General features: G+C 51.0%; 12 protein-coding genes across 19 annotated transcripts; 10 read left to right on the plus strand and 2 right to left on the minus strand.

Moving 5' to 3' along the window:
* Positions 1-1,902: 1,902 nt before the first annotated feature.
* Positions 1,903-2,796, plus strand: PPTG_02430 (hypothetical protein). Its single transcript, XM_008893503.1, has one exon. The coding sequence runs from the start codon at positions 1,987-1,989 to the stop codon at positions 2,653-2,655; it is 669 nt and encodes a 222-aa protein (XP_008891751.1). The 5' UTR covers positions 1,903-1,986; the 3' UTR covers positions 2,656-2,796.
* A 672-nt stretch (positions 2,797-3,468) lies between these two features.
* PPTG_02431 (hypothetical protein) lies at positions 3,469-4,544 on the plus strand (the record flags this gene model as incomplete). Its single annotated transcript, XM_008893504.1, has 1 exon — positions 3,469-4,544. One exon carries the CDS (start codon positions 3,469-3,471, stop codon positions 4,429-4,431), a length of 963 nt encoding a protein of 320 aa, XP_008891752.1. The 3' UTR covers positions 4,432-4,544.
* Positions 4,545-4,891: 347 nt separating this feature from the next.
* On the plus strand, positions 4,892-7,150 carry PPTG_02432 (the record flags this gene model as incomplete). 2 transcript variants are annotated; one of them, XM_008893505.1, is made up of 9 exons in its annotated part: positions 4,892-4,967; positions 5,060-5,214; positions 5,280-5,383; positions 5,460-5,544; positions 5,621-5,757; positions 5,820-6,252; positions 6,331-6,462; positions 6,525-6,629; positions 6,698-7,150. In XM_008893505.1, 9 exons carry the CDS (start codon positions 4,892-4,894, stop codon positions 7,109-7,111), a joined length of 1,641 nt encoding a protein of 546 aa, XP_008891753.1. In that variant the 3' UTR covers positions 7,112-7,150. The 2 variants fall into 2 exon arrangements, with proteins under 2 accessions (XP_008891753.1, XP_008891754.1); XM_008893506.1 differs by having other exon boundaries at positions 6,331-6,629.
* A 102-nt stretch (positions 7,151-7,252) lies between these two features.
* PPTG_02433 (hypothetical protein) lies at positions 7,253-8,000 on the plus strand. Its single transcript, XM_008893507.1, has one exon. The coding sequence runs from the start codon at positions 7,309-7,311 to the stop codon at positions 7,768-7,770; it is 462 nt and encodes a 153-aa protein (XP_008891755.1). The 5' UTR covers positions 7,253-7,308; the 3' UTR covers positions 7,771-8,000.
* Positions 8,001-9,217: 1,217 nt separating this feature from the next.
* Positions 9,218-12,277, plus strand: PPTG_02434 (translation elongation factor aEF-2). Its single transcript, XM_008893508.1, has 2 exons — positions 9,218-9,377; positions 9,474-12,277. Exons 1-2 carry the CDS (start codon positions 9,375-9,377, stop codon positions 12,045-12,047), a joined length of 2,577 nt encoding a protein of 858 aa, XP_008891756.1. The 5' UTR covers positions 9,218-9,374; the 3' UTR covers positions 12,048-12,277.
* Positions 12,278-13,652: 1,375 nt separating this feature from the next.
* PPTG_02435 (hypothetical protein) lies at positions 13,653-15,230 on the plus strand (the record flags this gene model as incomplete). Its single annotated transcript, XM_008893509.1, has 1 exon — positions 13,653-15,230. The coding sequence occupies one exon, from the start codon at positions 13,653-13,655 to the stop codon at positions 15,228-15,230; it is 1,578 nt and encodes a 525-aa protein (XP_008891757.1).
* Positions 15,231-15,595: 365 nt separating this feature from the next.
* Positions 15,596-16,451, plus strand: PPTG_02436. Of its 2 annotated transcripts, XM_008893511.1 has the most exons (4): positions 15,596-15,823; positions 15,892-15,996; positions 16,072-16,128; positions 16,196-16,451. In XM_008893511.1, the coding sequence occupies exons 1-4, from the start codon at positions 15,749-15,751 to the stop codon at positions 16,349-16,351; spliced, it is 393 nt and encodes a 130-aa protein (XP_008891759.1). In that variant the 5' UTR covers positions 15,596-15,748; the 3' UTR covers positions 16,352-16,451. The 2 variants fall into 2 exon arrangements, with proteins under 2 accessions (XP_008891759.1, XP_008891758.1); XM_008893510.1 differs by having other exon boundaries at positions 15,892-16,128.
* A 12-nt stretch (positions 16,452-16,463) lies between these two features.
* Positions 16,464-18,017, plus strand: PPTG_02437 (hypothetical protein). Its single transcript, XM_008893512.1, has 3 exons — positions 16,464-17,101; positions 17,167-17,501; positions 17,568-18,017. Exons 1-3 carry the CDS (start codon positions 16,586-16,588, stop codon positions 17,749-17,751), a joined length of 1,035 nt encoding a protein of 344 aa, XP_008891760.1. The 5' UTR covers positions 16,464-16,585; the 3' UTR covers positions 17,752-18,017.
* On the minus strand, positions 17,447-19,435 carry PPTG_02438 (hypothetical protein). 4 transcript variants are annotated; one of them, XM_008893515.1, is made up of 3 exons: positions 18,311-19,435; positions 18,008-18,238; positions 17,447-17,862 (listed from the first exon to the last, which is right to left on the minus strand). In XM_008893515.1, exons 1-2 carry the CDS (start codon positions 19,348-19,350, stop codon positions 18,073-18,075), a joined length of 1,206 nt encoding a protein of 401 aa, XP_008891763.1. In that variant the 5' UTR covers positions 19,351-19,435; the 3' UTR covers positions 17,447-17,862; positions 18,008-18,072. The 4 variants fall into 4 exon arrangements, with proteins under 4 accessions (XP_008891763.1, XP_008891761.1, XP_008891762.1 ...); XM_008893516.1 differs by lacking the exon at positions 17,447-17,862 and having other exon boundaries at positions 17,904-18,059; positions 18,114-18,238; XM_008893513.1 differs by having other exon boundaries at positions 17,447-18,238.
* Positions 19,436-19,564: 129 nt separating this feature from the next.
* On the plus strand, positions 19,565-20,859 carry PPTG_02439 (hypothetical protein). 3 transcript variants are annotated; one of them, XM_008893517.1, is made up of 4 exons: positions 19,565-19,856; positions 19,933-19,959; positions 20,031-20,129; positions 20,217-20,859. In XM_008893517.1, exons 1-4 carry the CDS (start codon positions 19,653-19,655, stop codon positions 20,682-20,684), a joined length of 798 nt encoding a protein of 265 aa, XP_008891765.1. In that variant the 5' UTR covers positions 19,565-19,652; the 3' UTR covers positions 20,685-20,859. The 3 variants fall into 3 exon arrangements, with proteins under 3 accessions (XP_008891765.1, XP_008891767.1, XP_008891766.1); XM_008893519.1 differs by having other exon boundaries at positions 19,565-19,852; XM_008893518.1 differs by having other exon boundaries at positions 19,565-19,959.
* PPTG_02440 (hypothetical protein) lies at positions 20,214-24,596 on the minus strand. Its single transcript, XM_008893520.1, has one exon. It carries the CDS (start codon positions 24,555-24,557, stop codon positions 20,799-20,801), a length of 3,759 nt encoding a protein of 1,252 aa, XP_008891768.1. The 5' UTR covers positions 24,558-24,596; the 3' UTR covers positions 20,214-20,798.
* Positions 24,597-25,186: 590 nt separating this feature from the next.
* PPTG_20932 (hypothetical protein) lies at positions 25,187-25,279 on the plus strand (the record flags this gene model as incomplete). The annotated part of the gene is made up of 1 exon (XM_008894359.1): positions 25,187-25,279. The coding sequence occupies one exon, from the start codon at positions 25,187-25,189 to the stop codon at positions 25,277-25,279; it is 93 nt and encodes a 30-aa protein (XP_008892607.1).
* Positions 25,280-27,368: the final 2,089 nt, after the last annotated feature.

A 27,368-nucleotide genomic window follows, 5' to 3' on the forward strand; every position in this document is an offset into this window, starting at 1 on the left:
CTAATAAGTTAAAGTGTATCCACGATGATACGGAATAAATATGGCTGCAAGCTGACAGCACCGAAAAGCATCGGAAAATCCAATTGTAAGTACTGGATAACCGAGATCGCTCAACTTGAACGTAGCGTCAGCATAAAATAGCGTATAACGGCTAACAATTGCGTATTCGATACTGGCCTCAATGAGGGCACCGCTGGAACCCCTACCACGAATGAATCGGCATCCGTCCCTTTCCCCACGATTGCATGGCCGCTAGCGTTTTCACGATGACCAAGTAGAACGGTTTTGTGAGATCTCCAGTCGGGCCGAACGTGTTCTGTCGAACTATCTCTCTGACGGCTTTGAGAGAGTTTTCCGTACCCTGAAGAATACGTACGTACTTGGCGCAGTTAGTAACTTGAGCCAGAGTGGGAAAACCTTGGGATGGCTCTATAATATCCGAAGCGCGTCGCAGGTTACTCAGGATGAGCATTGGAGGTATTGAGCACTCATCTTGCTGCAGAATAAATCGTTTCATCTCGGCGGTAATTACAGCTCTGTGTGGCCCCTCGCACTGCGCGTTTCGTCGCGGATGTGTTCTATACCATTGTAGTATACGTGCCACCGCTTAGCCGCAGCACAGCCCCAAATTTTCCACAAGTACTTGCACTTTCCTTCGGTCTTAGTAGTACAGCTAATGCAGCCTAATCTCTTCTCCGTCATAATGTGTTCACCTCCTTCGCACATTTGACACTGACCAGCTGGGTCGGTATGGATCACTCGAAAACAGCAAAATTCCACAGACTTAAATTCCGACACAAATTGGGGCGAGTCGAACTCACCCAGCGTTTACCAATTATACACGATCCGTATCATCGTGGATCCTTCACTAAACGCAAGATACATTCCAAACTTATCCATGACACATACAAAGCTGTTGCCACTTTCATCTGTCTCAATACATTTTCTTACATATTCCTCTTCAACTTCCTCACCCTTCAAAAGCTTGGAGAATGCTGGGACAGCAGTTGCATTGGCACGCACTGTGTTGCCGGTCTGCAACTCCCCCAAACCCATCGTGACAGTCCGATAAAGAGAAATATGAAAGTGATACGCCTAACACTTGACATTTGAATGAACACACACATTTTTTTAGGAGTTCATCGGACTTGATACGTCCGATTGGGTGGTTTCGGTGACTCACCTACACCTACATTGTCCTATTGACTAAATATTCAATTATTATTAGCTGTGATTCGCTAAAATTAAATGCTGGTAGTTAATTGGCATTTTTTCACATACAAAGTTCAAGTATGGTCCGATAATCTACTAGTAACACATTCATCCATATAACTGGCATTACTGTTAATTACATTTTTGGCCTGTGCACTTCGACCATCCTACTGTGCACTTCATCAGTATGCTCTCTGCAATCCAACCGCTCTCCTGGTGTTTCTGTTCATATTTTTTTATTTATGGTAGTGTGATAGCACAGATGCTAATTTGTAGAAACAGGCTAGCTAAAACCTCGAGGGCCGTTTACACTATATCTATGGTCTGGAATCGGACCTTGATCCGATTGTATCCTTTTGTGTCTACACTAATCACAATTGGGACTAAATAAATTCTTGTCTAGACCCATGAAATATGTAACCTCACAATTGGTTATCACAATTGCTGCTTCGCCGAACCTTCTGTCTGCTCGTTCGTCTGCTCTCTCGTAGACAGGATCTGACAAGAAAGAACTTTGACAGAATTTATTGGTCGTAATTTAACTTTTGTATTACGACCAATAAATTCTGTCAAAGTTCTTTCTTGTCAGAACAAATCTGAAAAGAAGACGAGAGACTGGCGAGGAGAGAGAAGGCGACGGCAAGCCGCTTTTTCATCCAATGAAAAAAGAGCGCTTTGGTCTCTGATCGTCTTTCATCCAATGAACAGCGAGCGCTTTGGTCTCTGATCTCATTTCTCCAGTACCGCTCGATCAAGCTCAAACTCAAAGCGCTGATGCAAGTTAGTCGAGTCTTTGACGACGACTTTCGTCGATTTCGTGCGTCCCGCATGGCCGTCGCCCCTGTGGCGTCCTACCAGGTCCTTACTAAGACCAAAACTAGAACGGAACCCGTGGACGAGATCCACCTCGATGTGATCCAGTGCTGCACTCTGTGCGGGGTCCTTGTGCACCAGAACACGGCCAAGATACTGTGTCAAAGCTGTCGTCGCCAGCGCCAGAACAGTCTGGAAGACATCCGGCCTGCGTCTCCGATGGCTGGCACGTCCAATACACCCCCTCACATCAATAATGACGGTGGTGTGCTTTCGCGCTCGACGGTGGATGGCGAGACGGAAGCTATAGACGACGATTTCCGGACGAGCTCGATGTTCCGCGCCAATGAGGACGCGGATTCCTTCCGCAACATGGAGGTACTGACGTGCTTCCGATCAGAAGTTCGTCGAGGACTGCGACTACTGTCGAAGGCGGCGACTGCCGAGAAGTGGCACATGTGCTGGGCGATCCTCTTGTCGATGTGCCTGATACCGCTGATTCTGACGCTCATGATGGTGGCTAGCGTGAGTTTCCTCGTGCTATCCACGTGGGTGGTCATCGCCACCGCCATTACGTACCCTCTAGCGTACATTAACCCTAGACTGTACAACTACGCCATGAACTCGTGAAGTGAACGGTACTCGGTCAACTGGAGGCCCACAGCTTGGAAATATAAAGGCTCGTGGTTCCTCTTGTTAATATGGTGGCTTTTTTTGTTTAAATTCATGTACTTCTGCTCTCTGTTGCGATGATTACAATGTAGTCTGTTCTCATGTTGTTGCTTTCTTTCCCTGAATGAGAGCCCGGGTTAAGTTGAAATGCTATACTGGGGCCCACTACATTTGCAAAAGCAAAAAATCTCTGTTCCAGCATCCCCAGCGACTTTAATAATGGCGCAGGCGTATTAACACTCTTGAGCGGTTCGTTTGAAGAAACAGACAGGAATCTACATCGACGTCTGCACGTATTTCTTGAAATTCAAATAACTTTGTGGCGTTGTTCAAGTTTTGATAGTTTTTCGCGTATTAAACATCTTTTGTGTTGTGCATGCATCTTTGGTGCGATCTCGTACAGACATTTGCTTTGTCCGTGTGATTCGGAAGTCGAACAGGTTGAAGTGGATGTGGTTTATTTTGCGACCATAATACGTGTAGTGTTCTGTCCAGCAACTCGCACTGTTCACGAAAAGCAGGAAGCACCAGAAACCAAGAGTCTCAACTCAAAAATACAAGTGATGCGTTGACGGTCAACACTTGTTTTCATGTTGGCATTCTCCATGTTTCTCAAGATTTGCACGCTACTTGGGTTTATGCCAGTAGGGTAACTTCAATCCATAGTTTTGGTAGCTACATTCGCAGAGAAGTCCACTCTCACAAACGCACATCACTTCACAAAATCCCGACCAAGAGTAATACAGCAGAATCATGAACTCATCCGTCAGCATGAAGCCCCATACAACTACCATGGATTCGCAGCAAAAACTCACGCCAACGCCGTCCGACGATGGAATTTTCAGCAAGTTTCGACTAAGTTGTTGCACTGCGAAATCTTTCAAGCGAGTGGGCGTCCTGCTCGCCTTTCACCTACTGAATGCCTTCGTAGCCATCAGTGGCGTCATTTCCGTGGCAATGCTGCTCGCTAGCATGGTTCTTATGCCGCTTTGGGCCGTAGCATTGCTACTGATGGCACTCGCCATGTTCATGATCCACGTCGTTCACCAAATTCCTCAGAAGTGTCTCATGTACTTCGGGTATGTGGTTCTGGTAGCGCTTTATATTGCTTCCCTGTCCATCTACTGGTATATAACAGTCAGTCCCTACGCGCTTTTTGCCGCTGGAGCCGTCGGTGTGGGCCTCTTCTTCTTGTCATCCGCCACAATGAGGCTTCTAGTGAAACTCGACGTCCAACTGGCGAATTTCATCTCAACAGACAAAGACGTCACTCTTCAGCCAGATGATTGCGCGTATCGCTTCAAGCTTTCCAAAGCAACCAACCCCAGCGCTCTCTTGCCGCACATTCGCATGACGCGGCAGGTGTGGCTAGCTGTCATGTACTTTGCCTCGCTGAAGATCGCTGCGGGGGTGTTGAGTACAGCTGTGATTGTACTCACTGTGGTTCTGCCAATGTTGGCGTTTTTCAGTGGATTGCTATTCGGTAGCCAAGTCACCGTTGGTGACAACCCCATCGCTTACATTGGCTTGATCATCGCGATTTGGTTGATTGGTGCCATCGGAGTGCCCATTGTGGCAGTGCTGTCTGTGAGACTTACAACACGGGTTTGTGGTGCTGAACAAAACGAAGAGGAAGTTGAGATTGAAGCAGCTTTCCCGCTAACTCCTGAGCCGGAGTCAAGCACGACAAGCTTTGCAGGGCTTGCTGGAACAAATCCTTCTGCAGTTGGTTGACATGTGAGTATCGTCGACGCGTAAAACACTTGCGACGGGGTCCTTGGGTATCGGCGAGCAACAGGAACAACGAGGACAAGGCCGCCCCCTTATGATCACTTTGTAAAAACTTTTTGGCGCGTGGCTTAGCGCAACTTGAAGTTGTTTTTTTTTAATGGTCGCAAAAACCCATCAAACAATGTGGGTTTTGAAAAACTGTATCCATCCAGTTGTGTCCAGTTATGGGTGAATTGACAGAATTTATTGGTCGTAACTTGGAATTTGTATTACGACCAATAAATTCTGTCAATTCATCCACAACTGGATGAATACCTTTTCAAAAACCCACCTCTTTCGATGGGTTTAATAAATGTAACACCTTTTTATTCAAGTGTTTAATTGCTTTTTATAAAAAGCGTTTTTTTAGCGTTTATAAAAGTGCTTTTATCTCTTTTTTATTGGTTGAAACGCTGATCCAGGGATGCTCATCAATGGACCGGCTGAGTGGAGCGAGGCGCTGATCCCAACCGGCATTAAAGGCAACGTGCTGCACGATGGTATTCATGTTTTCGCCTACTATGGTCTATATCTCCTGTATCTAAAGCTACTTTACTTACAAGTCGTTGTTGCTGGTCGGTCCCGTTCGAAGGATACAACCCGAGACTGCAGGCGGCGGCGATGCCGGTTGGCCCGACTGTAGTCATCACGTGCTATGCAGACACGGACAAGTCTCCAGGATTTGGACGAGGCGTATTGGATAAACCAGCAGATACTTTGATTTTACATGAAGACGACTCGAACGGTGTGCGTGGCTGGAAACCTGTTGAGGAGAAGAGGGTATAATGCTCAACCTGTGTATGACTTTCTAGGATCGATATCGGCTAGTTGCTTGGTCTTCCGGCTCAACTGAGTCAAGCCTGCTCGCTATTGCGTCGACGACTCAAGTGGAAATTTGGGAAGTCACCAAAGAAAGGTAAGTACTGATGACCCGACTCTGACTGGCAAACCTCATTTTTCAATACTCTGTTTCATTTTTGTTGCTCTTCCAGTGGCATCTCGGCATCACTGAGGGGATCTGTAGAGATTGATCGCCCACAAGGGTTGGCTTGGAGCCCGTGCAGCAATTTTCTACTGGTCAACGACGGCTAGTACCGTTTTCGTGTGCCAAGTGAACTGTACTAAGTGTACTCTTCCACCTTATGCATTGTAGGCCTACGCTAAGACGGATATCTTGCTTATCACCATTATGGGGTCATCGCTTTTGTGGCGGGCGATTCACACAGATTGCAGTACACGGCATGCGTGGAATGCATGCTCATGGAGTCCTTGCGGGCTTCAAGTATCGTTGTGTGTGGACAAGCTTTTGGTAGATCATTTCTATTCGGCTGACAGTAGTTTTGCCTTTACAGAGCGCAGAATCACATACTTCATTGCTTCAGTTGGACGAACGTCGACGCATTACTCTTAGAACCTCCTATGCATGTCCAGATCGACGCGAGCAGTTCCTTGAAAGGCACCAATGGACTTCAGTTGGACGTTGAGAATGCATCTGTTGGTCCCATTGCTGCAATTGCACGTGTATCTCCAACTATTTGCATTATCGCCACGGATACCAAATTGATTCTTGAAGATATCTCCCGAGCAGCTCCAACGTTGAACTCGATGCTGAAAAACACAATTCCGATTGAAACGCCGTCGGTATCAAATTTGGTGCTGCAACCGGGAAGCTCAACCGATATTCAAGAGCAAATAGCGTCTTCGTCCAGCGATATCATCGACTTGACATCGATGCGCATCTCAAGCAGCTCCCAGAGTTCACTGCAAATATTGAATCGCACTGAGGTATGACGTTGGCTAAGAGACTGCATTATTCCCTTGCAGCGTGATGATTAATATTGTGAATGGTATCTCCCTCATCAGGATACCAGAATTGCCCAACGAGCGAAACCTCGTTCCCACTTGCTGATTGTCGAATACAAAGCACAGCAGTGGAACGTCATTTCTACCCTCGATCTGCCGCACTTGACCTCTCCCGACATCCTCGTTGTCCAGGTTCGTCGCAATTCTCCAGCGTGCTCAGCAATTCGTTCTCACGCACATATTTTGTTAAGCAGGACATGCGGGTTATCGTTGGAAGCACCTTGTCGCCGCATTTAATGGTTACACATTTGGATGTTTCTGAACGCATGCAGTGGACGGCCTCGCTATCCGGTGAAATGGTATATCATGGCTCCACCTCTGATGTTAGTCGTGTCATAACAACTTACAGAGTGCTTGTTTCCACCAGGAACTTCCACCGACACATGTGTGTAGAGGAATCTACCTTGGAGAGAGGTCTCCCTTTGCTGAAGTCGCGTCGATCGAGAAACGCAAGCGCGCTATGTTTTTCCACGCTGCTGCAAATAACGAGCCGCAGCCAATTTACCTGTCCAAGTTCAAGGTGCCTCGCCGTGCTCGACCAACATTCAGTCCCAAGTCAACCAGTAATGAGCAGGAAGCGCCAGTAGCTCCTGATAAGACGCCGAGGAGCTCTGAGGACGAGAACGGCAACAGCGGTGAGAGCAAAGACCTGTTGGAGCTGATCCTCGCGGAGATGATGGCCATGCAGACGCAGTTGAACGCTCGCTTCGACAACGTGGACAAGAAGCTGCAGCAGTTGGCAGTGCGGGTCGAGCAACTGGAGCATAATGGTGCCAAGTAATCGTCTAGCAGCAACAATGTAGCCATTTTACCATCATTCTTCATTGCATACAAACTTCAAGTCGAAGAAACGGTTCCCTGTGATTCTCGATAATTCTTTGTGTGCGCTTGGTGTGGTTCACGCCGAACCGCAGGGTGGATCGTCAGAATCCAATCCGAATCGAAACCAACAGCAAGCAAGAAGACACCAAGACACACATGGGCCGTTCCCGTTCCTCTCGTCCTGCCGCTCGCCCGGCCCCTCGCCGCGCTCCGGCCCCAGCCCAGCCGCGTCGCCCCGCACCCGCACCCGCCCGCACACAGGCTGCTCCCCCTCCGGCCCAGCAGAGCTCCAGCAGTGGCGGCGGTATGATGAGCGGCCTCATGGGCACGGTGGCCCAGGGCATGGCTTTCGGCACGGGCAGCGCCATTGCTCACCGCGCCGTGGGCGCTGTTGCTGGCTCGTTCTCGGGCGGCTCGGATGCTCCGCAGCAGCAGGAGGCTGCTCCGGCTTCTCAGGACTATCAGGCCACGCAGCCCCCGCAGCAGGACCACTGCGGTCCTGACCAGAAGGCCTTCCTCGAGTGCCTCAACAGCAACAGCAACGACATCAGCTCCTGCCAGTTCTACCTAGACCAGTTCAAGCAGTGCCAGATGCAGCAGCAGAACACCTTCATGTAGACAAACCGATCTGCTAAGCGCTTTTTGACGAAGATGCGAGCGTGACACCACCGTACGCGGAATATCGACGAGTCCTTTTCAGAATGGATGCGTGGGTAATTTTTGCAGTGTGAAATAGCGGCGAGGTAATGCGAGCACCAGACAGCAACACAAATAAATAAACTGCATGTGCAACATGCACGGGTTTACAATTACCTATCCTATTCTACTGTAGGTTCTCACTCGTTTGTTGGCGATACTGTAGATTACCGTGATAGTTTTAGATGGCCGGAGCAGACTCGGTTGCGAGTCCCCTCATCGCCTGGCCATGTTTGTTCCCGCTTAACGTTGTCCCTGCATGTTACGGACTGCTTGCAATAACGAGTGTATCGTCAATGATGGTGTCTTCATTAAATCGTGCGTCAGCACAAGAGGCCCTGTTTAAATCAAGCCCGTTGTGTCCTGGATGAAGTCTCACGCAAAGCGTGGGTGTCAAACCCACCTTGAACGTTCGTCAATACTCACAAACGATATTGTTCATCAGGCGTGAGAAGCACCATGAAACACTGAACGTCTACATGTACTACCAAGGGAACACCTTAGCACTACGGTTCCATTACCCGACGCCGAAGGTTCAACACGAAGACAGCAACAATGTCGTTTTTTTTTTATTCAAATGACGCAACCATCCGTCACTACGCAATCACTGCGCGGATGTTGGGCATCGACATTAAAGGAGTGCGGAGAAGCCGCATTGGTGCCGCGTCCATTTCTCCATGCTGTCTCGCCATAGTATAGTCCATACACATTGTTCTCGACAACTTGCGTGCGGCTAAGGCAGGCAACGGCCTCTTGCTAGCAATTCTCCGTCTAACCGCAAGGCACCTTCCTGGCCAATTCGGTCTGATTCCGTCTCACGGGTCGGGTTTCGCTAGCCCAGTTCAAGTGCCCATTTTGTCGTGCTCAAAAGGGAGTTCAATTTGCCCATTCTAGATGATGATTCCCAGCGACTTATGCAGTGCTGCAACTTGTGCAGCGCTGATCTTAGTTCCTGCTGTGTGAATTCAAGATCGCTCTCAAGCTCTCCGCATACAGGATATCGTACTATAGCATGAAAAATAAGCATATAGAGCAAGAAAACGAACTTCGGATTGCAGGTAAAGCCTCATTAACTACACCATCACAGCCCGCTACAACGCAGTAGTATTGTACGCGCTTGAATCGCAGGATCATGTGTAGAGAGTTTAGCGAGGCGCCATATCAACAACTCGCAACAACTTGGTGCATGCAGAGCTTCCCAAAATATGGGCTTCAAGTCCATCAAACAGACCATCACTCCTACTCCACCGGAAAAACCTCGGATAAAATTGAACCTCGCTTTCACAGTAGGATTGTATGGAACATACTGAATAGCATATATTATGAGGGGGAGCGGGCTTCTCTGCTCCACCCGTTTGTGGGCCTTTTCTCTGTTTTGGTCTCCCCCACCCTTCGCGTTTCCTTTACACGGTTGGTTCCCGAGCTTGAGCGCCATTTCCTCTTTTGGATCCAGCTAGTCCGAAAGGGAGAAGCCCGAGAGAACCCAACACCAACCCGCCGCTAACCCCCCCACTCCAGCAGCAACCATGGTACGGCAAATAATGACACAGACAGCACAGCAAAAAAAAAGAAAGATACAGGAGGCTAATGCGATCTTTTCCCCCTCCTCCTTATGACTTTATCAGGTGAACTTCACGGTCGAGCAGATGCGTGAGATCATGGACTACACGAAGAACATTCGTAACATGTCCGTGATTGCCCACGTCGATCACGGTAAGTCGACGCTGACCGACTCGTTGGTGTCCAAGGCCGGTATTATCTCGGCCAAGCACGCCGGTGAGGCCCGTTTCACGGACACTCGTGCTGACGAGCAGGAGCGTTGCATTACCATCAAGTCGACCGGTATCTCGATGTTCTTCGAGTACGACATGGACGCTGGTGAGCAGGCCACTGCCGCCGCTATCGCCAAGGAGTCGGAGGAGGCCGCTGCTGGCCAGGAGGTTGTGATTAACAAGAACTCGTACCTGATCAACCTGATCGACTCGCCTGGTCACGTTGACTTCTCGTCCGAAGTGACGGCTGCTCTGCGTGTGACGGACGGTGCTCTGGTCGTGGTGGACTGCATTGAAGGTGTCTGCGTGCAGACCGAGACGGTGCTGCGTCAGTCGATCGGTGAGCGCGTCAAGCCCGTGCTTATGGTGAACAAGGTGGACCGTGCTCTTCTGGAGCTGCACCTTGAGCCCGAGGACTGCTACCAGTCGTTCACGCGTGCTATTGAGACCGTGAACGTGGTCATTGCCACCTACTTCGACGAGAAGCTGGGTGACGTCCAGGTGTACCCCGAGAAGGGTACGGTCGCCTTCGGTTCGGGTCTTCACCAATGGGGTTTCACCCTTAAGAAGTTCGCTCGTCTCTACTCGAAGAAGTTTGGTATTGCTGAGGAGAAAATGATGCAGAAGCTGTGGGGCGACTGGTACTTCGACGCCGCCAACAAGAAGTGGACGAGCAAGAACAATGCCGAGGGCTCGCTCAAGCGTGCTTTCTGCCAGTTCATCATGGACCCCATCATCAAGATGTTCGACGCCATCATGAACGACAAGAAGGCCAAGTACGAGAAGATGATGAAGGCCGTGGGCGTGGAGCTCAAGTCGGACGAGAAGGACCTGACCGGCAAACCTCTGCTCAAGCGTGTCATGCAGCGCTGGCTGCCGGCCGCCGACGCCGTCCTGGAGATGATTGTCGTGCACCTGCCGTCCCCCGTGACGGCCCAGCGTTACCGTGTGGACACTCTGTACGAGGGCCCCCAGGACGACGAGTGTGCCGAGGCCATTCGCAAGTGCGACGTCAATGGTCCTCTGGTCATGTACGTGTCTAAGATGGTGCCGACCTCGGACAAGGGCCGTTTCTACGCCTTCGGCCGTGTGTTCGCCGGTAAGATCGCCACGGGCCAGAAGGTCCGCATGCTTGGCCCCAACTACGTGCCCGGCAAGAAGACCGACCTGTGGGTCAAGAACATTCAGCGTACGGTCATTATGATGGGCCGCTACGTCGAGCAGACCCCCGACATTCCGGCCGGTAACACGTGCGCTCTGGTCGGTGTGGACCAGTACCTGCTCAAGTCTGGTACCATCACCACGTCCGAGACGGGCCACACTATCCGTACCATGAAGTTCTCCGTGTCGCCCGTTGTGCGTGTGGCCGTTGAGCCCAAGACCGCTTCGGACCTGCCCAAGCTTGTGGAAGGTATGAAGCGTCTGTCCAAGTCTGACCCCATGGTCCTGTGTTACACGGAGGAGTCGGGTGAGCACATTATCGCCGGTGCCGGTGAGCTCCACCTTGAGATCTGTCTGAAGGATCTGCAGGAGGAGTTCATGGGCACGGAGGTCAAGATCTCGGAGCCTGTTGTGTCGTACCGTGAGACGATCACGGGCAACTCGTCCAAGACGTGTCTGTCCAAGTCGCCTAACAAGCACAACCGTCTGTTCTGCGAAGCCTCTCCTCTGGGCGACGAGCTGACGGACGAGATTGAGGAGGAAAAGGAGGAGGTCTCCCCCCGTTACGACTTCAAGCTTCGTGCTCGTTACCTGGCCGACAACCACAACTGGGATGTGACTGATGCTCGTAAGATCTGGGGCTACGGCCCGGACGGCACGGGTGCCAACGTGTTCGTGGACGCCACCAAGGGTGTGTCGTACCTGAACGAAATCAAGGAGTCGGTGCTTGGCGGCTTCAACTGGGCCACCAAGGACGGTGTGCTTTGCGAGGAGGTCGTGCGTGGCATGCGTGTCAACCTTCTGGATGTGGTGCTCCACGCTGATGCTATTCACCGTGGTATGGGCCAGATCCTGCCCACCACCCGTCGTGTGGTGTACGCTTGCCAGCTGGTGTCGGAGCCTGCTCTGATGGAGCCCGTCTTCCTTGCCGACATCCAGGTGCCCCAGGACGCCGTTGGCGGCGTGTACGGTGTGCTGACCCGTCGTCGTGGTCACGTGTTCGCCGAGGAGCAGCGCCCCGGTACCCCCATGATGCAGCTGAAGGCTTACCTGCCTGTCAACGAGTCGTTCGGTTTCACCGCTGACCTGCGTCAGGCTACGGGTGGCAAGGCCTTCCCCCAGTGCGTGTTCGACCACTACCAGGTTATTGGCGGTGACCCGACCGACGTCGGCAACATGTCCGGCAAGCTTGTTAACGGCGTGCGTGTCCGCAAGGGTCTGTCCCCGGATGTGCCTCCTCTCGACCGTTTCTACGACCGTCTGTAAGGCGTCTAGCTCGAGCAAAATCTTCTGGCGTGGTGCGGCCCTGTGCCTTCGGCGCGGGCGAGTCTCATGAGTGTAGATTTGTTTCGGCCTTCTGACTCGGTTTAACATCGTCGTTGAATGAAGATGCCTCTTTTTCTATATAGCCGCAGTGTTTAAATTGTTCTTGTTGTTTTGATAGCTAGGTTTTGCGTCTTACCCGATCAGTGCAATTGAACATGCAAGAACGCTAAGTTGTTGCTGACGAGCTCGTAAGACTGGGTGTTGGAGGAGACCAGTTCGAAAAGACCGTACTCGGAAGTGTGTTGGAAGCTGTTTTTCTTCAGCGAGGACGCCACCTCCACCAGCAAGATTTGGCGCCGTCGGAGGCTGGATGATTCCCTGTTGATGAAGATGCACTCGACGAAGGATTTCACGACATCTTCTCAGCTCGTGAGGATATCCACTGTGGCGTTATCTTCAGGGTAGCGGTGTGTGACGGACGATTCGAGTATTCGCCGATGAGGTGTGGCTGTAGTTGAAGTGCAACTAGCCATCGAGCTTGTTGTATGCAGCTGCCACTGAAGGCACTGACCGCCAGCATGAGCAATGCTATCGCCTTCAGCAAAGCGAAAGCCGATTTCGCCACTAGCTACTTGAAAACATTACTTTAACGTTCTCCACATATAGTGATCCCATCAAGCATTCCGTCACGCATTCACACCATTTTAAAAATACTAATACCTGGTGCATGTTTTTTTACATGTTAGTTCTGGGCAGTAGATTCGGTATTAATCGTCAAGTTGGAGTTCGCGTGCTGCAAGCGAAACCGCATAAATCTAGTTCACCGTTCACACAGTCCGAGATCAAAGAGGAAAGCTACGTTAGTCCTCCAGAGATGATCCATCAGCATTGCACCGAAAACGACAGGTACTTGAAGTGAAAAAAGGTGACGTAAACCGGATATTTTCCGGTGAAGAGGCTTCACCAATGACTACCAACAACCTACACCATTGTAGGCTACATTGCTTCGAATCCTATAGACTTCCAGCAACAATTAAAAATGCTTGTTGCAACGTCCGTTCACCAGTACACTTCAGTGCATTGCTTACCAACGAATCGCTGGCAACGATAGAAAACGAAGGTCTCCACATCGTTGATGAGCTGCAGCCTAGCGAAATAGAACTTCAACCTGTTGCTCGCACCATCATTTCTGACGTAAACCCGGGCGCTTACAAATTGGAGACTGCACTGGAATGAACGTGCGTGAAGCCGGTCCTAAGCTGCTGCCCGCAGTCCTGGTGCCTGCATGAAAAAGGATTTGTCCCGTCGCAATTGTAAACGGCAGCGCTTACGAAATGGACTGGAATCGCCCAAGACGTGTCTTCCAAGCTGCAGGCGGTTGAAGTTTCTTGTCTTTTACCACAGCGAGTCCCTCGTTGACGTCACTCGAACTGCTTTCTAAGCTTGTCAAACGAGCACTTCAACACTTCAATACAGTGGAAGACCTGATGCCGGCGTGGTTGAAGCTGTACAGTGCATTGACGCACTCCTATTAGGACTGCATGGTGCAGTTCATTCTGCGTTTTGCCAGCTCACCAGCACCTTACCAGACCTCTAACCTTCACCATGCAGCGCCAGATCCTGCGTCAAGCTCCTCGCGTCAAGGCCGGTGCCTTCGCCATGAAATCGGCCGCCACAGCCGCCAAGGCCTCACCGATAATTCTATCCCGCCACTTCTCGACCCCCGTTCCGGTTAAGCAGACTAACCTGCTGATCAACAACGAATTCGTGCCGTCCATCACTGGAAAGACCTTCGAGACGTTCAATCCCGCTACAGAGGAGAAGATCGCCGACGTTGCTGAGGCTGGAACCGCGGACATCGACGCCGCTGTGGCTGCTGCCCGCACGGCCTTCGAGGGCCCGTGGCGCACCATGCCCGCGTCGGAACGTGGCCGTCTCATCAACAAGCTCGCGGATCTCATCGAAGAGAACATTGACGAGCTTGCTGCTCTTGAAGCGCTCGACAACGGCAAGCCGTGCTCAGAGGCCAAGGCTGCTGACCTGGGACTCGTGCTCAATGTCTACCGCTACTACGCAGGGTGGCCCGACAAGATCCACGGTTCCGTGATCCCCATCAACGGCCCCTACCTCTGCTACAACAAGGCCGAGCCTGTCGGTGTCTGCGCTCAGATTATCCCATGGAACTTCCCGCTGGTAATGATGGCGTGGAAGCTGGGCCCCGCTCTGGCTGCTGGTAACACTATTGTGCTGAAGCCTGCTGAGCAGACTCCTCTGTCTGCTCTACGTGTCGGTGAGCTGATCGTGGAGGCTGGTTTCCCCAAGGGTGTGATCAACATCGTACCCGGCGTGGGCCCCACCGCTGGTCGCCACTTGGCGCAGCACCCGGATGTCGACAAGGTTGCCTTCACGGGCTCCACTGAGGTTGGCTACCAGATCATGCGCACGTCGCACGTGAGCAACCTCAAGCGTATCACTCTGGAGCTCGGCGGCAAGTCTGCCAACATCATCCTCGACGATGCCGACATTGACCTCGCCATTCGGCAGTCACAGCTTGGTCTGTTCCTGAACCAGGGCCAGTGCTGCATCGCTGGCACCCGTGTGTACGTCCAGGAGGGTATCTACGATGAGTTCGTGCGCCGCACTGTTGAGGCCGCCAACGCTCGTGTGGTCGGTGACCCGTTCGACCCCAAGACGAACCAGGGCTCGCAGATTGACGAGACCCAGTTCGAGAAGATCCTGGGTTACATTGAGGAGGGCAAGAAGGAGGGTGCCAAATTGTTGGCTGGTGGCAAGCGGCACGGCAACAAGGGCTGGTTCATTGAGCCCACCGTGTTTGCCGATGTGACTGACGACATGTCCATTGCTCGTGAGGAGATCTTCGGCCCCGTCATGTCCATTCTCAAGTTTAAGACCATCGACGAGGTCATTGAGCGCGCTAACGACTCCGTCTACGGTCTGGGTGCTGGTGTGGTGACGAGCAACCTCGACAACGCCATCAAGATCTCCAACGGCATCCGCACGGGTACGGTGTACGTCAACAGCTACGACGTGTTCGACGGCGCTGCTCCGTTCGGTGGCTTTAAGGACTCCGGTATCGGTCGCGAGAACGGTGAGTTGGGCTTGCGCAACTACCTGGAGCACAAGACGGTGATCATCAAGCGCCCGGAGGACTCGATGCCTTAAGTTGTTGCTATCGTGTTGAAAGTGTAATCGTATCCTTTTGGTTTGAATGGCCAAAGCAAGTAAGCAGAGCTAATGAAAGTGATGCACGTCTTCATCAATTCCTGAGGTTCGTTGAAAGTATTAGTAGTATTAATACAGTATTGTATTTGGAGTGAATATTGTAGAAATGCAAACAGTAGCAAATACTACAGCAGTAATTTTCCTTCTCTACGTAGTACTAATATTTCTAGTAGTACTTTTATGAGATAAATAGTACTGACTATCAGGTCTGATTCTGAATATTTCCCAGTTTTCAAGTATAAATCTGATAATTCTCAGAGTCTGACCGGATCTGATTTGGCAGCCATCAACCCTATATGGATTACCATTTGGATTGGTTAAACGCAATCTATTTTTGGCCAACAAATTCGTGCCAAATCCCTCTTTCTTATGACGTCGTCGTCAGCACCGAAGCACGAAGCACAGGTGAAGTCGCTCTACGTCACGATCTCTGCGGGACAGCGCACGCTTACAGGTTCATGTACAATCGAATGGCGAATGGCCGAGCCAGCGCGCGCGAATCCCTCTTCTCGGGAGCCTCCTCGCGATCTCAGGTAGTGACTATTAGCTTCGTACGGATCGCTCTCGATAGAGGGAGCTGACGGGTTTTGTATTACTGCAGGCGGGAGGAAATGTAGACAACGGAGAGCAGGCCAAACGGCTGCTTGAGGAGCAAAACGATGAGCAGATCAGTCACTTGTCGCTGCAGATCACGCAGCTGAAGCAGGTTGGGAGCTGCACCAAAGTTTCTACTTTCGCTTGCTGGTCTTGCTCACCGCGTTGTTGTTTTGTCTTGTTTCAGCTGTCGGGTAATATTCATGCGGAGGTCGTGGACCAAAACCGCTTCTTGGACAGCATGGTACGCGTCGCTAGTGTGATGTTCGCGTGCTGCTGGTCTTGGCTAACCGTGGGTTTGCATGTTGCAGGGCAAGGAATTTGACAACACGGAAGGTCTGTTAGGCGGCACAATGAAGCGACTTGGCGTGATGATGGAGCAAGGCGGCAGCAAGCACATGCTGTATCTTATCATGTTCGTCGTGGTGGTGTTTGTGCTGCTGTACTTTACCATCCGATCTCATTAGAGCCTGGTAATCAAACGCGATCCACTTTTCCCTCTTATAAATTTGTCAGTAGAGTTTCACTTGAAGCTGGTTGGAAAAGTCACTTGGATTTTTTCGCAACCCATTTGAATTTACCGGTATACCGGACCTGTCCTTACTCAATGCAAGTCAAGAAAATCTTCTCAAACCTTCGAGCCGACGTGGTAACGATCACAAAGTTGGGAAAGCTTGTCGAGCGCAACAGGAGCCACAGACATGGGCAACTTCCTCGCCACGCCGATCACCGACAAGGATACTGATGGAGGCGAGGGAAACGGCCTCTCGTTCGGCTTGGCCACCATGCAGGGCTGGCGCACGGGTATGGAGGACGCGCACGTGGCTCAGATCAACCCTGAAGGGCTGCCCCAGGGCTGCTCGCTCTTCGCAGTGTTCGACGGCCACGGTGGACGTCTAGCGGCGGATCTGGCAGCCGAGGGGATTGCGAAAGAGTTGTCTGCTACTATGAAAAACGGCGTGTTCCCGAACGGCAAGGCTGATGACGCCGACCCTGCCAAGATCGGCAAAGCAATGCGCGACGCCTTTATGAACCTGGACCAGAATATCCGCAAAACGTTCGATGAGAGCTACGGCTCGGACCAAAGCGGCTGCACCGCTATCGCTGCTCTTGTTACCCCCACACACATCATCGTGGCCAACTCGGGCGACTCACGCAGCGTCATGGCCAAGAACGGCCGCACAGTCGAGATGTCCTTTGACCACAAGCCCATCAATGTACGACTAAGTAGACACATATCAGAGTTAGATAGTGAGCTGATGGTTTGCTGGGGTTGCTGCAGGCGGGAGAACGCAAACGTATCCAGGACGCTGGTGGGCTGGTGCGCAGCAACCGCGTGAATGGAGATCTGGCGGTGTCGCGAGCTCTTGGCGACTTTTCCTACAAGGCTCGCGCGGATTTACCGGCGGAGCAGCAGCAGGTGTCTGCGGAACCAGATATTGAAGTGCAGAAGATTGACAAGACGGAGGAGTTTTTGGTGCTCGCGTGTGACGGAATCTGGGACGTCATGAGCAACGACGAACTCTGCGCTTACATCCGTCAGCTTATGAACAACGGCGAGTCTGACTTGAAGTTAATAGCGGAAGAGGTCCTGGACAACTGCCTTCGTGCAGGAAGGTATGGCTGTGGTTATATTGTCGTGAGTGTATGCACTAGTGCTAACGGTTTGTGTCTGGATTGCAGCCGTGACAATATGAGCGTTGTGATTGTCAAATTCCCTGGTGCAAAGCTCGGCTCGGGCGGCGGCGTGGCCAAGATCCGCGAGGAGCGTGCTCGCTTGGAGAAGGCTGAGCAGGAGACCAATGCTGAACTCGACAATGACGATAATGGAGTTGCAGGTGCCCTTCCAGCGTCCAAGTCCTCGTAGTTATGCAGCGCAGGTAAAGAAAACAGGTTGAGTGGAGACGTGGGGTGCGTGTCCATCAGTTCCTATGCTTCTTCACGGCTAGCTTAGCTTTCGGTGTTTCCCACCCTTCGTCTATCAAGATCAATGACAAGAACTAATCAGTTTTCCGTGCCATTGAATCAGAATTTACATTGTCCTTGTTGCCGCGGTAGCAGCATGATAAAGGAAATCACGAAAAATGGTTTTGCAAAAGTCAACAGTGCTGTTATGTACGTACTTGAACGTGAAAGTTGCCTAGAATGTCGGATTCGTGAGCGGAAACAACAGACCTACATGGCAACTTTAGTTTTGGACGGCCGCTTTAGCCTGGTTCGCCATCTTACTCTTGCAATGCGCTGTATTGTTGGTTGGTCGCTTGTACTTCGATAAGTCCAAGGCCCGGAAATATGCGATAGTGCGCATGAGTCCTTCTTCGATACACACATGGGGGTTCCAATCCAAATGCGTTCTAATCCACAACAAAGAGCAATATAGAGTTAGTCACGTCAAGGATACAGTTGTGTGCAAACCAACAACGTACCTGGCAAGGGTGATGTCAGGTTTTCGCAATTTGGGGTCGTTGTTGGGCAGATCCCGGAACACCAAACGACTGCATGAATTTGTCAGCCCAATGATCATTTCAGCTAGTTCACGGATTGTCATCTCGTGCGGATTGCCCAAGTTCATAGGCCCCACGCAGGTCTTGCAGTCCATGAAGCGGATAATGGCTTCGACGAGGTCATCCACGAAGCAGAATGAGCGCGTTTGGCTGCCTGTGCCGTAGATCGTGATGTCCTCGCCCTGTAGCGCCTGCATGATAAAGTTGCTTACCACACGTCCGTCGTACGGGTGCATACCGGGGCCGTACGTGTTGAAGATTCGCGCCACACGGATATCTACTGCCTGTGTGCGATGATACTCGAAGAACAGCGTCTCGGCCACACGCTTGCCTTCATCGTAGCACGCTCTCACGCCAGTGCAGTCGACATTGCCCAGATAGGATTCCACCTGTGGCGACACTTCTGGGTCGCCATACACTTCACTAGTCGAAGCTTGGAACACGCGCGCCTTGACACGCTTGGCCAACCCGAGGACGTTGATGGCGCCCATAAAAGACACCTTGGTGGTTTTAATGGGGTTGTACTGGTAGTGCACGGGCGATGCAGGACATGCCAGGTTGTAGATCTGGTCTACTTCGCAGGAGTAGGGCTCTGTCACGTCGTGACGCACGAACTCGAAGTTCGGGTAGCGCATTTGCAAGTCCAGGACGTTGGCACGTTGACTGGTGAAGAGATTGTCAAGGCAAATAACCTCGTGGCCCTGCTCCAATAGGCGACGACACAGGTGAATGCCGATAAAGCCGGCGCCGCCCGTCACGAGGATGCGTTGCATGGTACACTCCTGCACCTGGCTGGGTAGCGACAGAGGTCGGCGGCGCTGTGGCGGCGGCGGTTCTTCGCGGGGCACGATGGTGACCGGTGACACGGGCGCGGGAGGCGTCGCGGGCTGCTGCATGTTGGTCACTTGGTGATCGTCGCTTTGCGCCATCTCTGGCGAAGCAATTGAGGCAGTGGGGGCCATCGCCGATGAGCTATTGCTGGCGTTGCTGGCGTCTTATTCAAGTCTGAAAGGCCAAAAAAAAATATGGCGAGTGATTTTCTTGTCACATCGTGATTTTTTCTTTTCTTTTTTTTACTTCAGCTAAATTTGCTTCACTGAAAAAATGATTTTTAGGTCAGAAGTTTTGTCTAGTTTTGAAAATAGGCAATTGTTTGCCTAATTTCAATTTTAGACACTTGAAGAAAAAAGTGCTCCGCAAATTTTGCATTGCAATTTTTCGCATTGAAAATAAATTCCTTTTTCTTCCACGCCAAGCAGCGAAGATGCCGGCAACAGCGGGGCGCGTGCGCATGCCGCACAACAACCGCATGCACAGCAGTGCGACCCTCAAGATGACGGGTATCTGGAAGAACACCATCGGCTACGACCCGTACGCGGCCGAGGGCGAGAAGCAGGGGGAGACGAGCGAGACCTCGTACGAGCAGGCCAAAGGTCTCATGGCGCTTGCCAAGCTCTCCAACAAGTCGGTGGGTAGGCAATAGTCTATGAGATTAGGGTCAGGGGTGGTATCCAATCTGTGTTATGCTAACTTTTTGCTGTTAGAACGATGTTCGTGGCGCCTGCAAGAAGGTAAGATGATGTTTCCCGCATTTTATTTATTAGGAAACTAACCTTTTTTTTTTTTTTTTACTGTATTGCAGTGCGGTATGGTGGGCCACTTGACTTTCCAGTGTCGAAATCATTTGGGAGGGGAGGAGAAGCGCGTGATGTCGTCGGACTTGGACTCGTCTTCGTCCTCGGTAAGCGTCACGTTGATATTGACAATCGTCTGTTGAAAAAATAGGGTCTAAACATTGACACGACTGCTGTTGCATTTCGTTTTGCAGGATTCTTCAAGTGACGAGGATGAAGATGAAAGTGAAGATGAAAAGGACGGCAAACCGTCTTCACGCCGTCCGTCATCGCGCGGACGAAGCAGAAGCCGCAGTCGCAGTCGCAGTTTGAGTGAAGCGAGAGAGCGACGTAAAATCCGCTCAAGAAGCCGAAGTCGCAGTGCCGGACGCCGCCGTCGAGGGAGATCGCCTTCTAGAAGCCGCAGCTCGAGTCGTGAACGTAATCGTAGCCGTGGGGATCGTAAGAAACGTCGACGCAGTCGCAGTTCGAGCTCTGGCTCTGAGCATGAGAGCACTAAGCGACGACGACGTTCGGACAGCGAGAAACGCTCATCAAAGAGAGACAAAAAACGGAAGAGCTCGTCGAAGAAGAAGCACAAGGACAGGAAGGAGAAAGAGCGCAAACATCGTCATCGCCACGACTCGAAGAGAAAATCGCACTCGAAGAAGAAGCGCCACTGAACAAGGTGACAACATGGCACCTTATTTGAGTAGAAGATGTCACTAGCATCGAATCTAACCTAGCTAGCTTTATACACTTTTGCCGCTTTATACATTCACTCCTTCAGATTATTTTTAAGGTAAAATGCCATTGGAAATCTTCTGGAACCAGTCATATTGCCTGGTGCCACGGTGTCCATTGCTCTTATCGATGATGCGAGCAGCGGTGCGTTCCACGTCTTGAACACTCCAGCCAATACACAATCGACGACTCAATCGCCGCACAATACGCGCTCGAGATCGCCCCTTGAAGCATGGGAAGCAGGAATCTTTGGACGAAAGGTACACAAGTGACAGCAATTGTTGCGCTTCCAGATGCAGAGCAAGTAAACCTTGACCTACGAGCTGTCGATAGCGATCAAATCCTTCTCCACCCATGATCTCCACCATCTCCGGTGTGAGCTTGAACGGTGCCGTCTCGAGACTGAAAGTGTTGCCAGGTGCGATACCCAGAACGAAGCCAAAGTCAATATGAACAACGTGGCCTTCGGTGTCCAGCATTATGTTGCCATTGTGTCGATCTTTCACCAGGAAAATGTAGGAAAAGAGGCTGTAGGCGGCCATACTCGAGATGAAATTTGCGCGAGCTCTCTCCAAGCGGACCGGGTCGTGTTCACCTGTGATCGGGTCTCGTCCACAAGCCCGATTGAAGATAAGAGGCAGTGACGTGCCAACGTCAGTGATTTTCTTGCCCTTCTTCTTGAGACCATCGAGTGACTGGGCATCCGTGATCACCTCCAATAAGCCACAATCTTTACCTGCGCACACAATACTATAGTAACGCATCCATAGATTAAGTCCATGCTTCCGGAAAATGAGCTGGAACAGCTTCAATCCTTGCAGCACGAAAACTTCTTGGCGCATATCGTCAAAACTTTTCGCAATCACCGGAGCTAACGCCCATCCGTCGAAGCGGGAGAAGGAGCTTTCCTCGCGGATACGCTTCTGTGTATCAGCAAAGCGTTCCCCGAAGAACGGACACTGTGCGACTTGTGTTGAGTTTGCAGACTCCACGCTATCACTCGTATCTGTGCCCACTTCACCGCTTTCTTCTTCCGCCTCGAACCCATCACTTTCGTCGGAGAAACCTGCCTTGTCACTTAGTGGTGTGCAGCCAGCGGGTAATACGTTACTGAGTCTGTCTAGGTCCTCCGAGATTGAAGACCGCAATGAGGCTTGAGAATCACTTCGGCTGACCGGGATTAAGTCTGCCACGTAGGTGCCAACGGTTTCTCCATCGAGGTAGTTGAGGATTTCCTGTTGCTCTGGTGCCAATAGATCATCCTTTTCTTGCTCCATTTTCACTGCAGCATCCACCAACGCATCGACTTCGCTGTCGTGATTAGGCTGGGTATCAAGCTCTCGAGACTCACCATCACATCCTAATGAAGAAGCGATAATCTCGAAGAAAACCAGTGTCGGTGCTCGAGCCTTGGTGGAAAACACCGTTCCTTCGTTGGTGAGTACGTTGACCACACGATGAGGGTGCGCCATGGCTCCAGATAGCGGCAATGCAGCCTCAGGTCGAATGTGCTTCCCACGCAGCATCTCCTGTAACAAAGCCGGGAGCTGTTTCTTCCGCAGAGAAGGCTCGGAGATGTTCTCTTTCAAATATGTACACAGGTCCACGAGGAACCGCACGAGCCGAACTTCGTCACTGAATATGTGCTGAGCAGGTTTGTTCCACATACGCTGTTTCGCTTCCACGAGATGCTGAGTACCTGATCTCCGACGTTCCAGTATCATGAGCTGCGCTGCTTCGTGGTAATCCGGTGGGAATGGATCCAGAAATCCGTCGCCGACACGGAGCTGCCTTTGAACATTTCGAGAACTGGCCACGGTCTCCTCCTTGCTGCGAGCTAAAAGCCATTCAAAGAACGGAGATTCACGCTGCGAGGCGGCATAAGTCCTACGAACAAATTCGTACAATTGTTCAAGCAGCTTCTCCAATGTTTCGCGTTGATGTAGTGGCGCTTGTGGGAACAGCAGCTGCGGTAGGACACTGCGAGGTTCTCCAAAATTGACGTTTGTAACAAAGAATAACATGACTACAATGCCATTGCCGCGCTTGTACAGTCCTCCAGCCATTGCGTCCCAGTGAGCAGCAATGCATTCCCACGTCGCCTTGACTGCAAGATGGACACTACGACGTGCAGTGGCAGCCAGGAAGAAGAGGTAGAAGGCTCTGACACTGGGTGATGCATCGGGAAGGTTCACGAAACCCCACTGCAAGAACTGTGGCCAGTAAAACTCCATCGTCTCCATACAGTTCTCCACGTTGTGTACGAGTTGCGCGAGCACCATCACGAACATGAACGGTTGTTGACGATACTTGAACATTGCTGAGAGGAGACTCAGAGGCCCAAGGCTTCGAGCGCGTATGTGGCTTGCAATCTCATGCTTTGGACCCTGATCAAAGTATTTCCAGCGGACAAGTCGTGATAATCCACCCGCTTCGTCAACTGCAGAAGCATAATACACACCAGCTTCTTGCAAAGATGTTAACAACTGCTGCCTTACCAGGCAATCCATGCAAACTCGCTTCAGTTCAGGTGTTGGAACAGCTCTAGCACCGACTTGGGACCCCACCATGTCTCGTGTTGGCAGCGTGATCGACTCAGGAGTTGTCAAAGCTGTCCACTGGTTGCAGTGATCGCGACAAAACCGATGCGAACAGGACGCACAGACCTTGGGAGTATGGATAAGTCTACCGAATCTCCTGTTACACCGCAGACAGCCGTTTGTTGGCTGTGGAGATGAACCGAACACTGAACCCAAACTATGCCGTCGACTCCGAGTACTTGCAGTGGATTCTTTGGCCGCACTAGAGCTGAGAGGATCCGTGACGTTGCTGTTTGATCTCTCACGAGTAGCTATCTGCTGTCCTCTGCCCGACGATAGTAATAAAGAAGGATTAACTGCGGTATCCGCCGCGTAGTCACCATCTGTGTTGGCGACGCTAGTGTCGCTATCGCTCACGTCTTCAATCTCAGCTTCGTGGGAATTCCCCTCCGCCAACTCGAAGTGATCCATCGCGAACATCCCGGGCGCAGCAGTATTCGTCTTAATAACTGAGTCCTGTTCATCCATCGGCGTCATTGAGCTCAACGCCGACGTTGTAAGTGATAGCAGGCCAAACGGGTCTCCGTCTTCCATTAAATTCTCCGATTTGCCTTGGTGCAGCAACGACCGCATGGAAATCGACGACCTTGACGCTGCCAGGTGCCGAGACTCGAGTTCTTCCACAACGTCCTCTCCAGCCTCCTGTTCCTCGTCACTTTCCTGTTCATTCAAGGTCTCCTCTGCCTCCTTGGGCAGCAATTTCCCTAGAAAAGTTACCCATTCGTCTCGCTGTTCCTGCGACTCAGTCTCAAGCAGCAAAGCGACTCCAGAGCTCTCGTCTTCGACGTAGAACGAGACACTCTCAAGTCGTTTCCGCTCTTCATCGTCCATTGCCAAATTGATAAACACTCCTGTACGGTCACCGTCACTCTCGGGTAATTTCACGTTTTCTCCGTCCACTGCCTCGACGCTCGAGACTCTTGTGCTGGCCAGTAATACGGCACCACCGGAGCTCGTAGAAGGCGATGCGTCCTCTTCCTCACTGCTCTCGGTACTGGCGTCCACTGTGAACCACTCCAGAGACGCAACAGGTGCCTTGGAGACGCAAAAATACCACACGTCGTCACTCAAGCGGCCAGCAGACCGTAAGTGACCACTAGAGGACGGCAACGCTGCGTCTAAACTTTCGTCTGGATTGTAGACACTAGAGGGCGAACTGAACGCAACGCGCTCCCGAATGCGCACGAGTCCCTCGCATCGGGTCGTCCCCATGGTGATGGCGGAATTATGAATGCGACACTTCTGGCGGTACCATAATACTAAAAAGTGTACCAGAATATGGGTTCTCATGGGTTGTATTTTGGGCTATTTCGCCAGCTGAATGGCTACATTTGTGGTGGGAATAAAATGGCACGAATCGAAGATAAAGCTGTGTGCTTCCAGGGGTGGGAGCAGTGTCATCACCGCTATTTGCTATTTGCAATTTCGAGGAGATCGAATGCGTGCATCAGGTTTGGTAGCGCACTTGCTGGTATTTTGTCCAATTTATTATCGTAGTTGGTAAAGCCATCTGGATGCCCGATAACATATCGCCTCGAGCTAGACTCTGGGAAGTTGTGCTAGTACATTCGCAATGGATGGTTGTTCGTTTATTTGTACCACGACGCAAAGGGGACCGCGCGTTCCACTCGATGATTTCTACAAAGTGTAGAATCACCACCAAGTCTTGTTGGCTATCTTCTTCAATCAATCGGGCGGTATTTTTTTTTTCTTCAAGTGGAAGCTGAAGCGACGAGAATGGCTCAAACTATGCTGACCTTTTAAGTTGCTCGAGTGTCCACGAAAGATGGTCGATGGAAGAAGTGTGAGATCCAGCCACAAGGCTGTCATGTCGAGTCGACATGGTCGACATTGTCGACCATCACTGTCTTCAGCACAAAACGGTACCACAGTTTGCCATGCGCTCCATTATCTTTGCGCTGGACAAGATTTAACAATCACGCGTGAGTTCATGGTGACAGAATCAAAGGTTCTTCGGTTTGCCTGGGCTCCCGCTGTAGCCCTTTGCTGAGATAACGTAGGAGGCAAACGAGGAACTCCTGGGCGTCTTGATGGTTTCCGTCAGTCATGTGTGGTGAGAGCACTGAAAAAGGTTTCGATAGATTCCTCGGGGATAGGGAGCTGGTAGTATCCTGCTTACTTCGGTTCAGCTCGAATTGGTGCTTCACGGGGTGTCAACGACGGTATTCGTTCTATCAGGAGTTCCTTTTAAAATTTGTGAGTGCTCAACAGTGGCGTGGCGACCAGGCATTTGGAGAACGGCATTCATGAAGCATGTGTTGCCTAAATTGGTAAAACCTCGCGGGGTTTACGTCGTTGTTCGAGGCATTTGCTGGCACACCGGTTGTTGATTCACTTCACCAACATCGATTAACGATACATTAGCATATATCGACTGTGTGCCTTCAACTTCCTCAGCAACAAAGAAGCAAAGCTCGAATGCGAGTTCACAATGATCAGCAGTGCATTGCAGAGCATTCGACGAGTATGCGGAAGGAAGAAACGAACTCAAGGTGGTCGCTAGCTGATCTTGTTGCAACAATATGGGCTCGTCCTGCACATATCCTGATCTCACCTGCCGCGTTGCGCTCCGCAATAAGCACTTGAGGCTGCCACATTGTGGTTCTAGTGTCGTCGCTAAATCCACACCAATTCTTCTGGAACCGCATCGATCGCACTTTGAAAAGTACATTGCTCGAAAGTAAGCACTTGCGGGAGAACCACATCTCTCTCAAATCCATCACAACTTGTGATAGTCACCGAAACACAGACCCAGGACCCATTCATAAATTGCTGAGCGCCAGGACGCCGAATTTTGGACGCCAAAGCAGCTGTGTGGCGATATGACTCGTTCATCCAAACTGGAAGGACATAGAACTAATAACCAGATCGGCAACGGTACCTATACCAATTGCCTGGCCGTAACTGAGTCGATTCTTCGCTCAAGATTTGCATGTTAATATGAGGTGAGCATTTTTGTTGCCGCTTTAGCATTTCCTTGGTTACCAGTTCCCATTCGCTCCAGCTCAGCAGACAAAACGCACTCGATTGTGCGTTGTGGGTTAACATATCGAGATATTTGAGAAATGGCTCATTGATCTGATACTCACGGTGTAGACTGAAAAGTAGTAGCGCTGTTTCCACTTCTGCGACTTATAAACCAGGGTGATCTGCGCCACCTCGATAAACTGTAACAACGTCAATAGGTGTGAACCCGCAGCGGAATTCCACCTGGAGATGGAGGCGGGGAAGACAGATGACCTTCTCCTGACACTGATAGCAGCCTCACGCTCACTTTCGATCAGGCTACGTCCTGTTGTCAACTGTAAAAATGCACTTAGCTGCTCGGCACCCATCTGTCCGCAGTTTAGAGTTCAAAAAGCAATCGATAAACCTGGTTCACACTTGACACTTAGACACGACAGTACCCCAGCACAGAAAGCTCGATTTCTTCGCGAGCAGCATCAGTGGAAGGTTTCTCAGTCCGCTTCGTTGGATCCGAAGCAGATATGTGTCCCCAAGCATTTACAATTGAGTTTACAAGGGTATCGTCAGCTAGAATACTTCGGAACCGATCCATTACAATACCAGGTGTTAGCGTACAAGGAGCTGTACACAGATCAAATAGAATATTACGCAATTCAGAGCCAACTACATCTATGCGAAATACCGTGCATTGGAACAGCAGCATCGTCTGCTTCAAGTATCCCTTGCAAAATTTGAAACCCAATCGAGAAAATGAAGATCGGTAAACGAGCTTCTAGACCCGACAAATGTTTGAACTTCTCGATTGTAAGGGCTCCAGATCGAGTTCTTTTTCCGTGTTCAACAGCTCTAAAAATCCAGATTCTGTAGCCGTACATTGAAACTACTGTACCAATTCGGATCGGGTGACGTTATGGCATCTCCACGTGAGCTTCTTGTAATCATTCTGAATATCATCGTGGTCCTCTCGCGAGCTGGAGACTGTGGCAACATTTGTAATGAACTCCTCAAACGAAATTCCCCCGCCACCACTAGCAT

Source organism: Phytophthora parasitica (genome assembly GCF_000247585.1).
Source record: "Phytophthora parasitica INRA-310 unplaced genomic scaffold supercont2.2, whole genome shotgun sequence".
Classification (NCBI taxonomy): domain Eukaryota; phylum Oomycota; class Peronosporomycetes; order Peronosporales; family Peronosporaceae; genus Phytophthora; species Phytophthora nicotianae.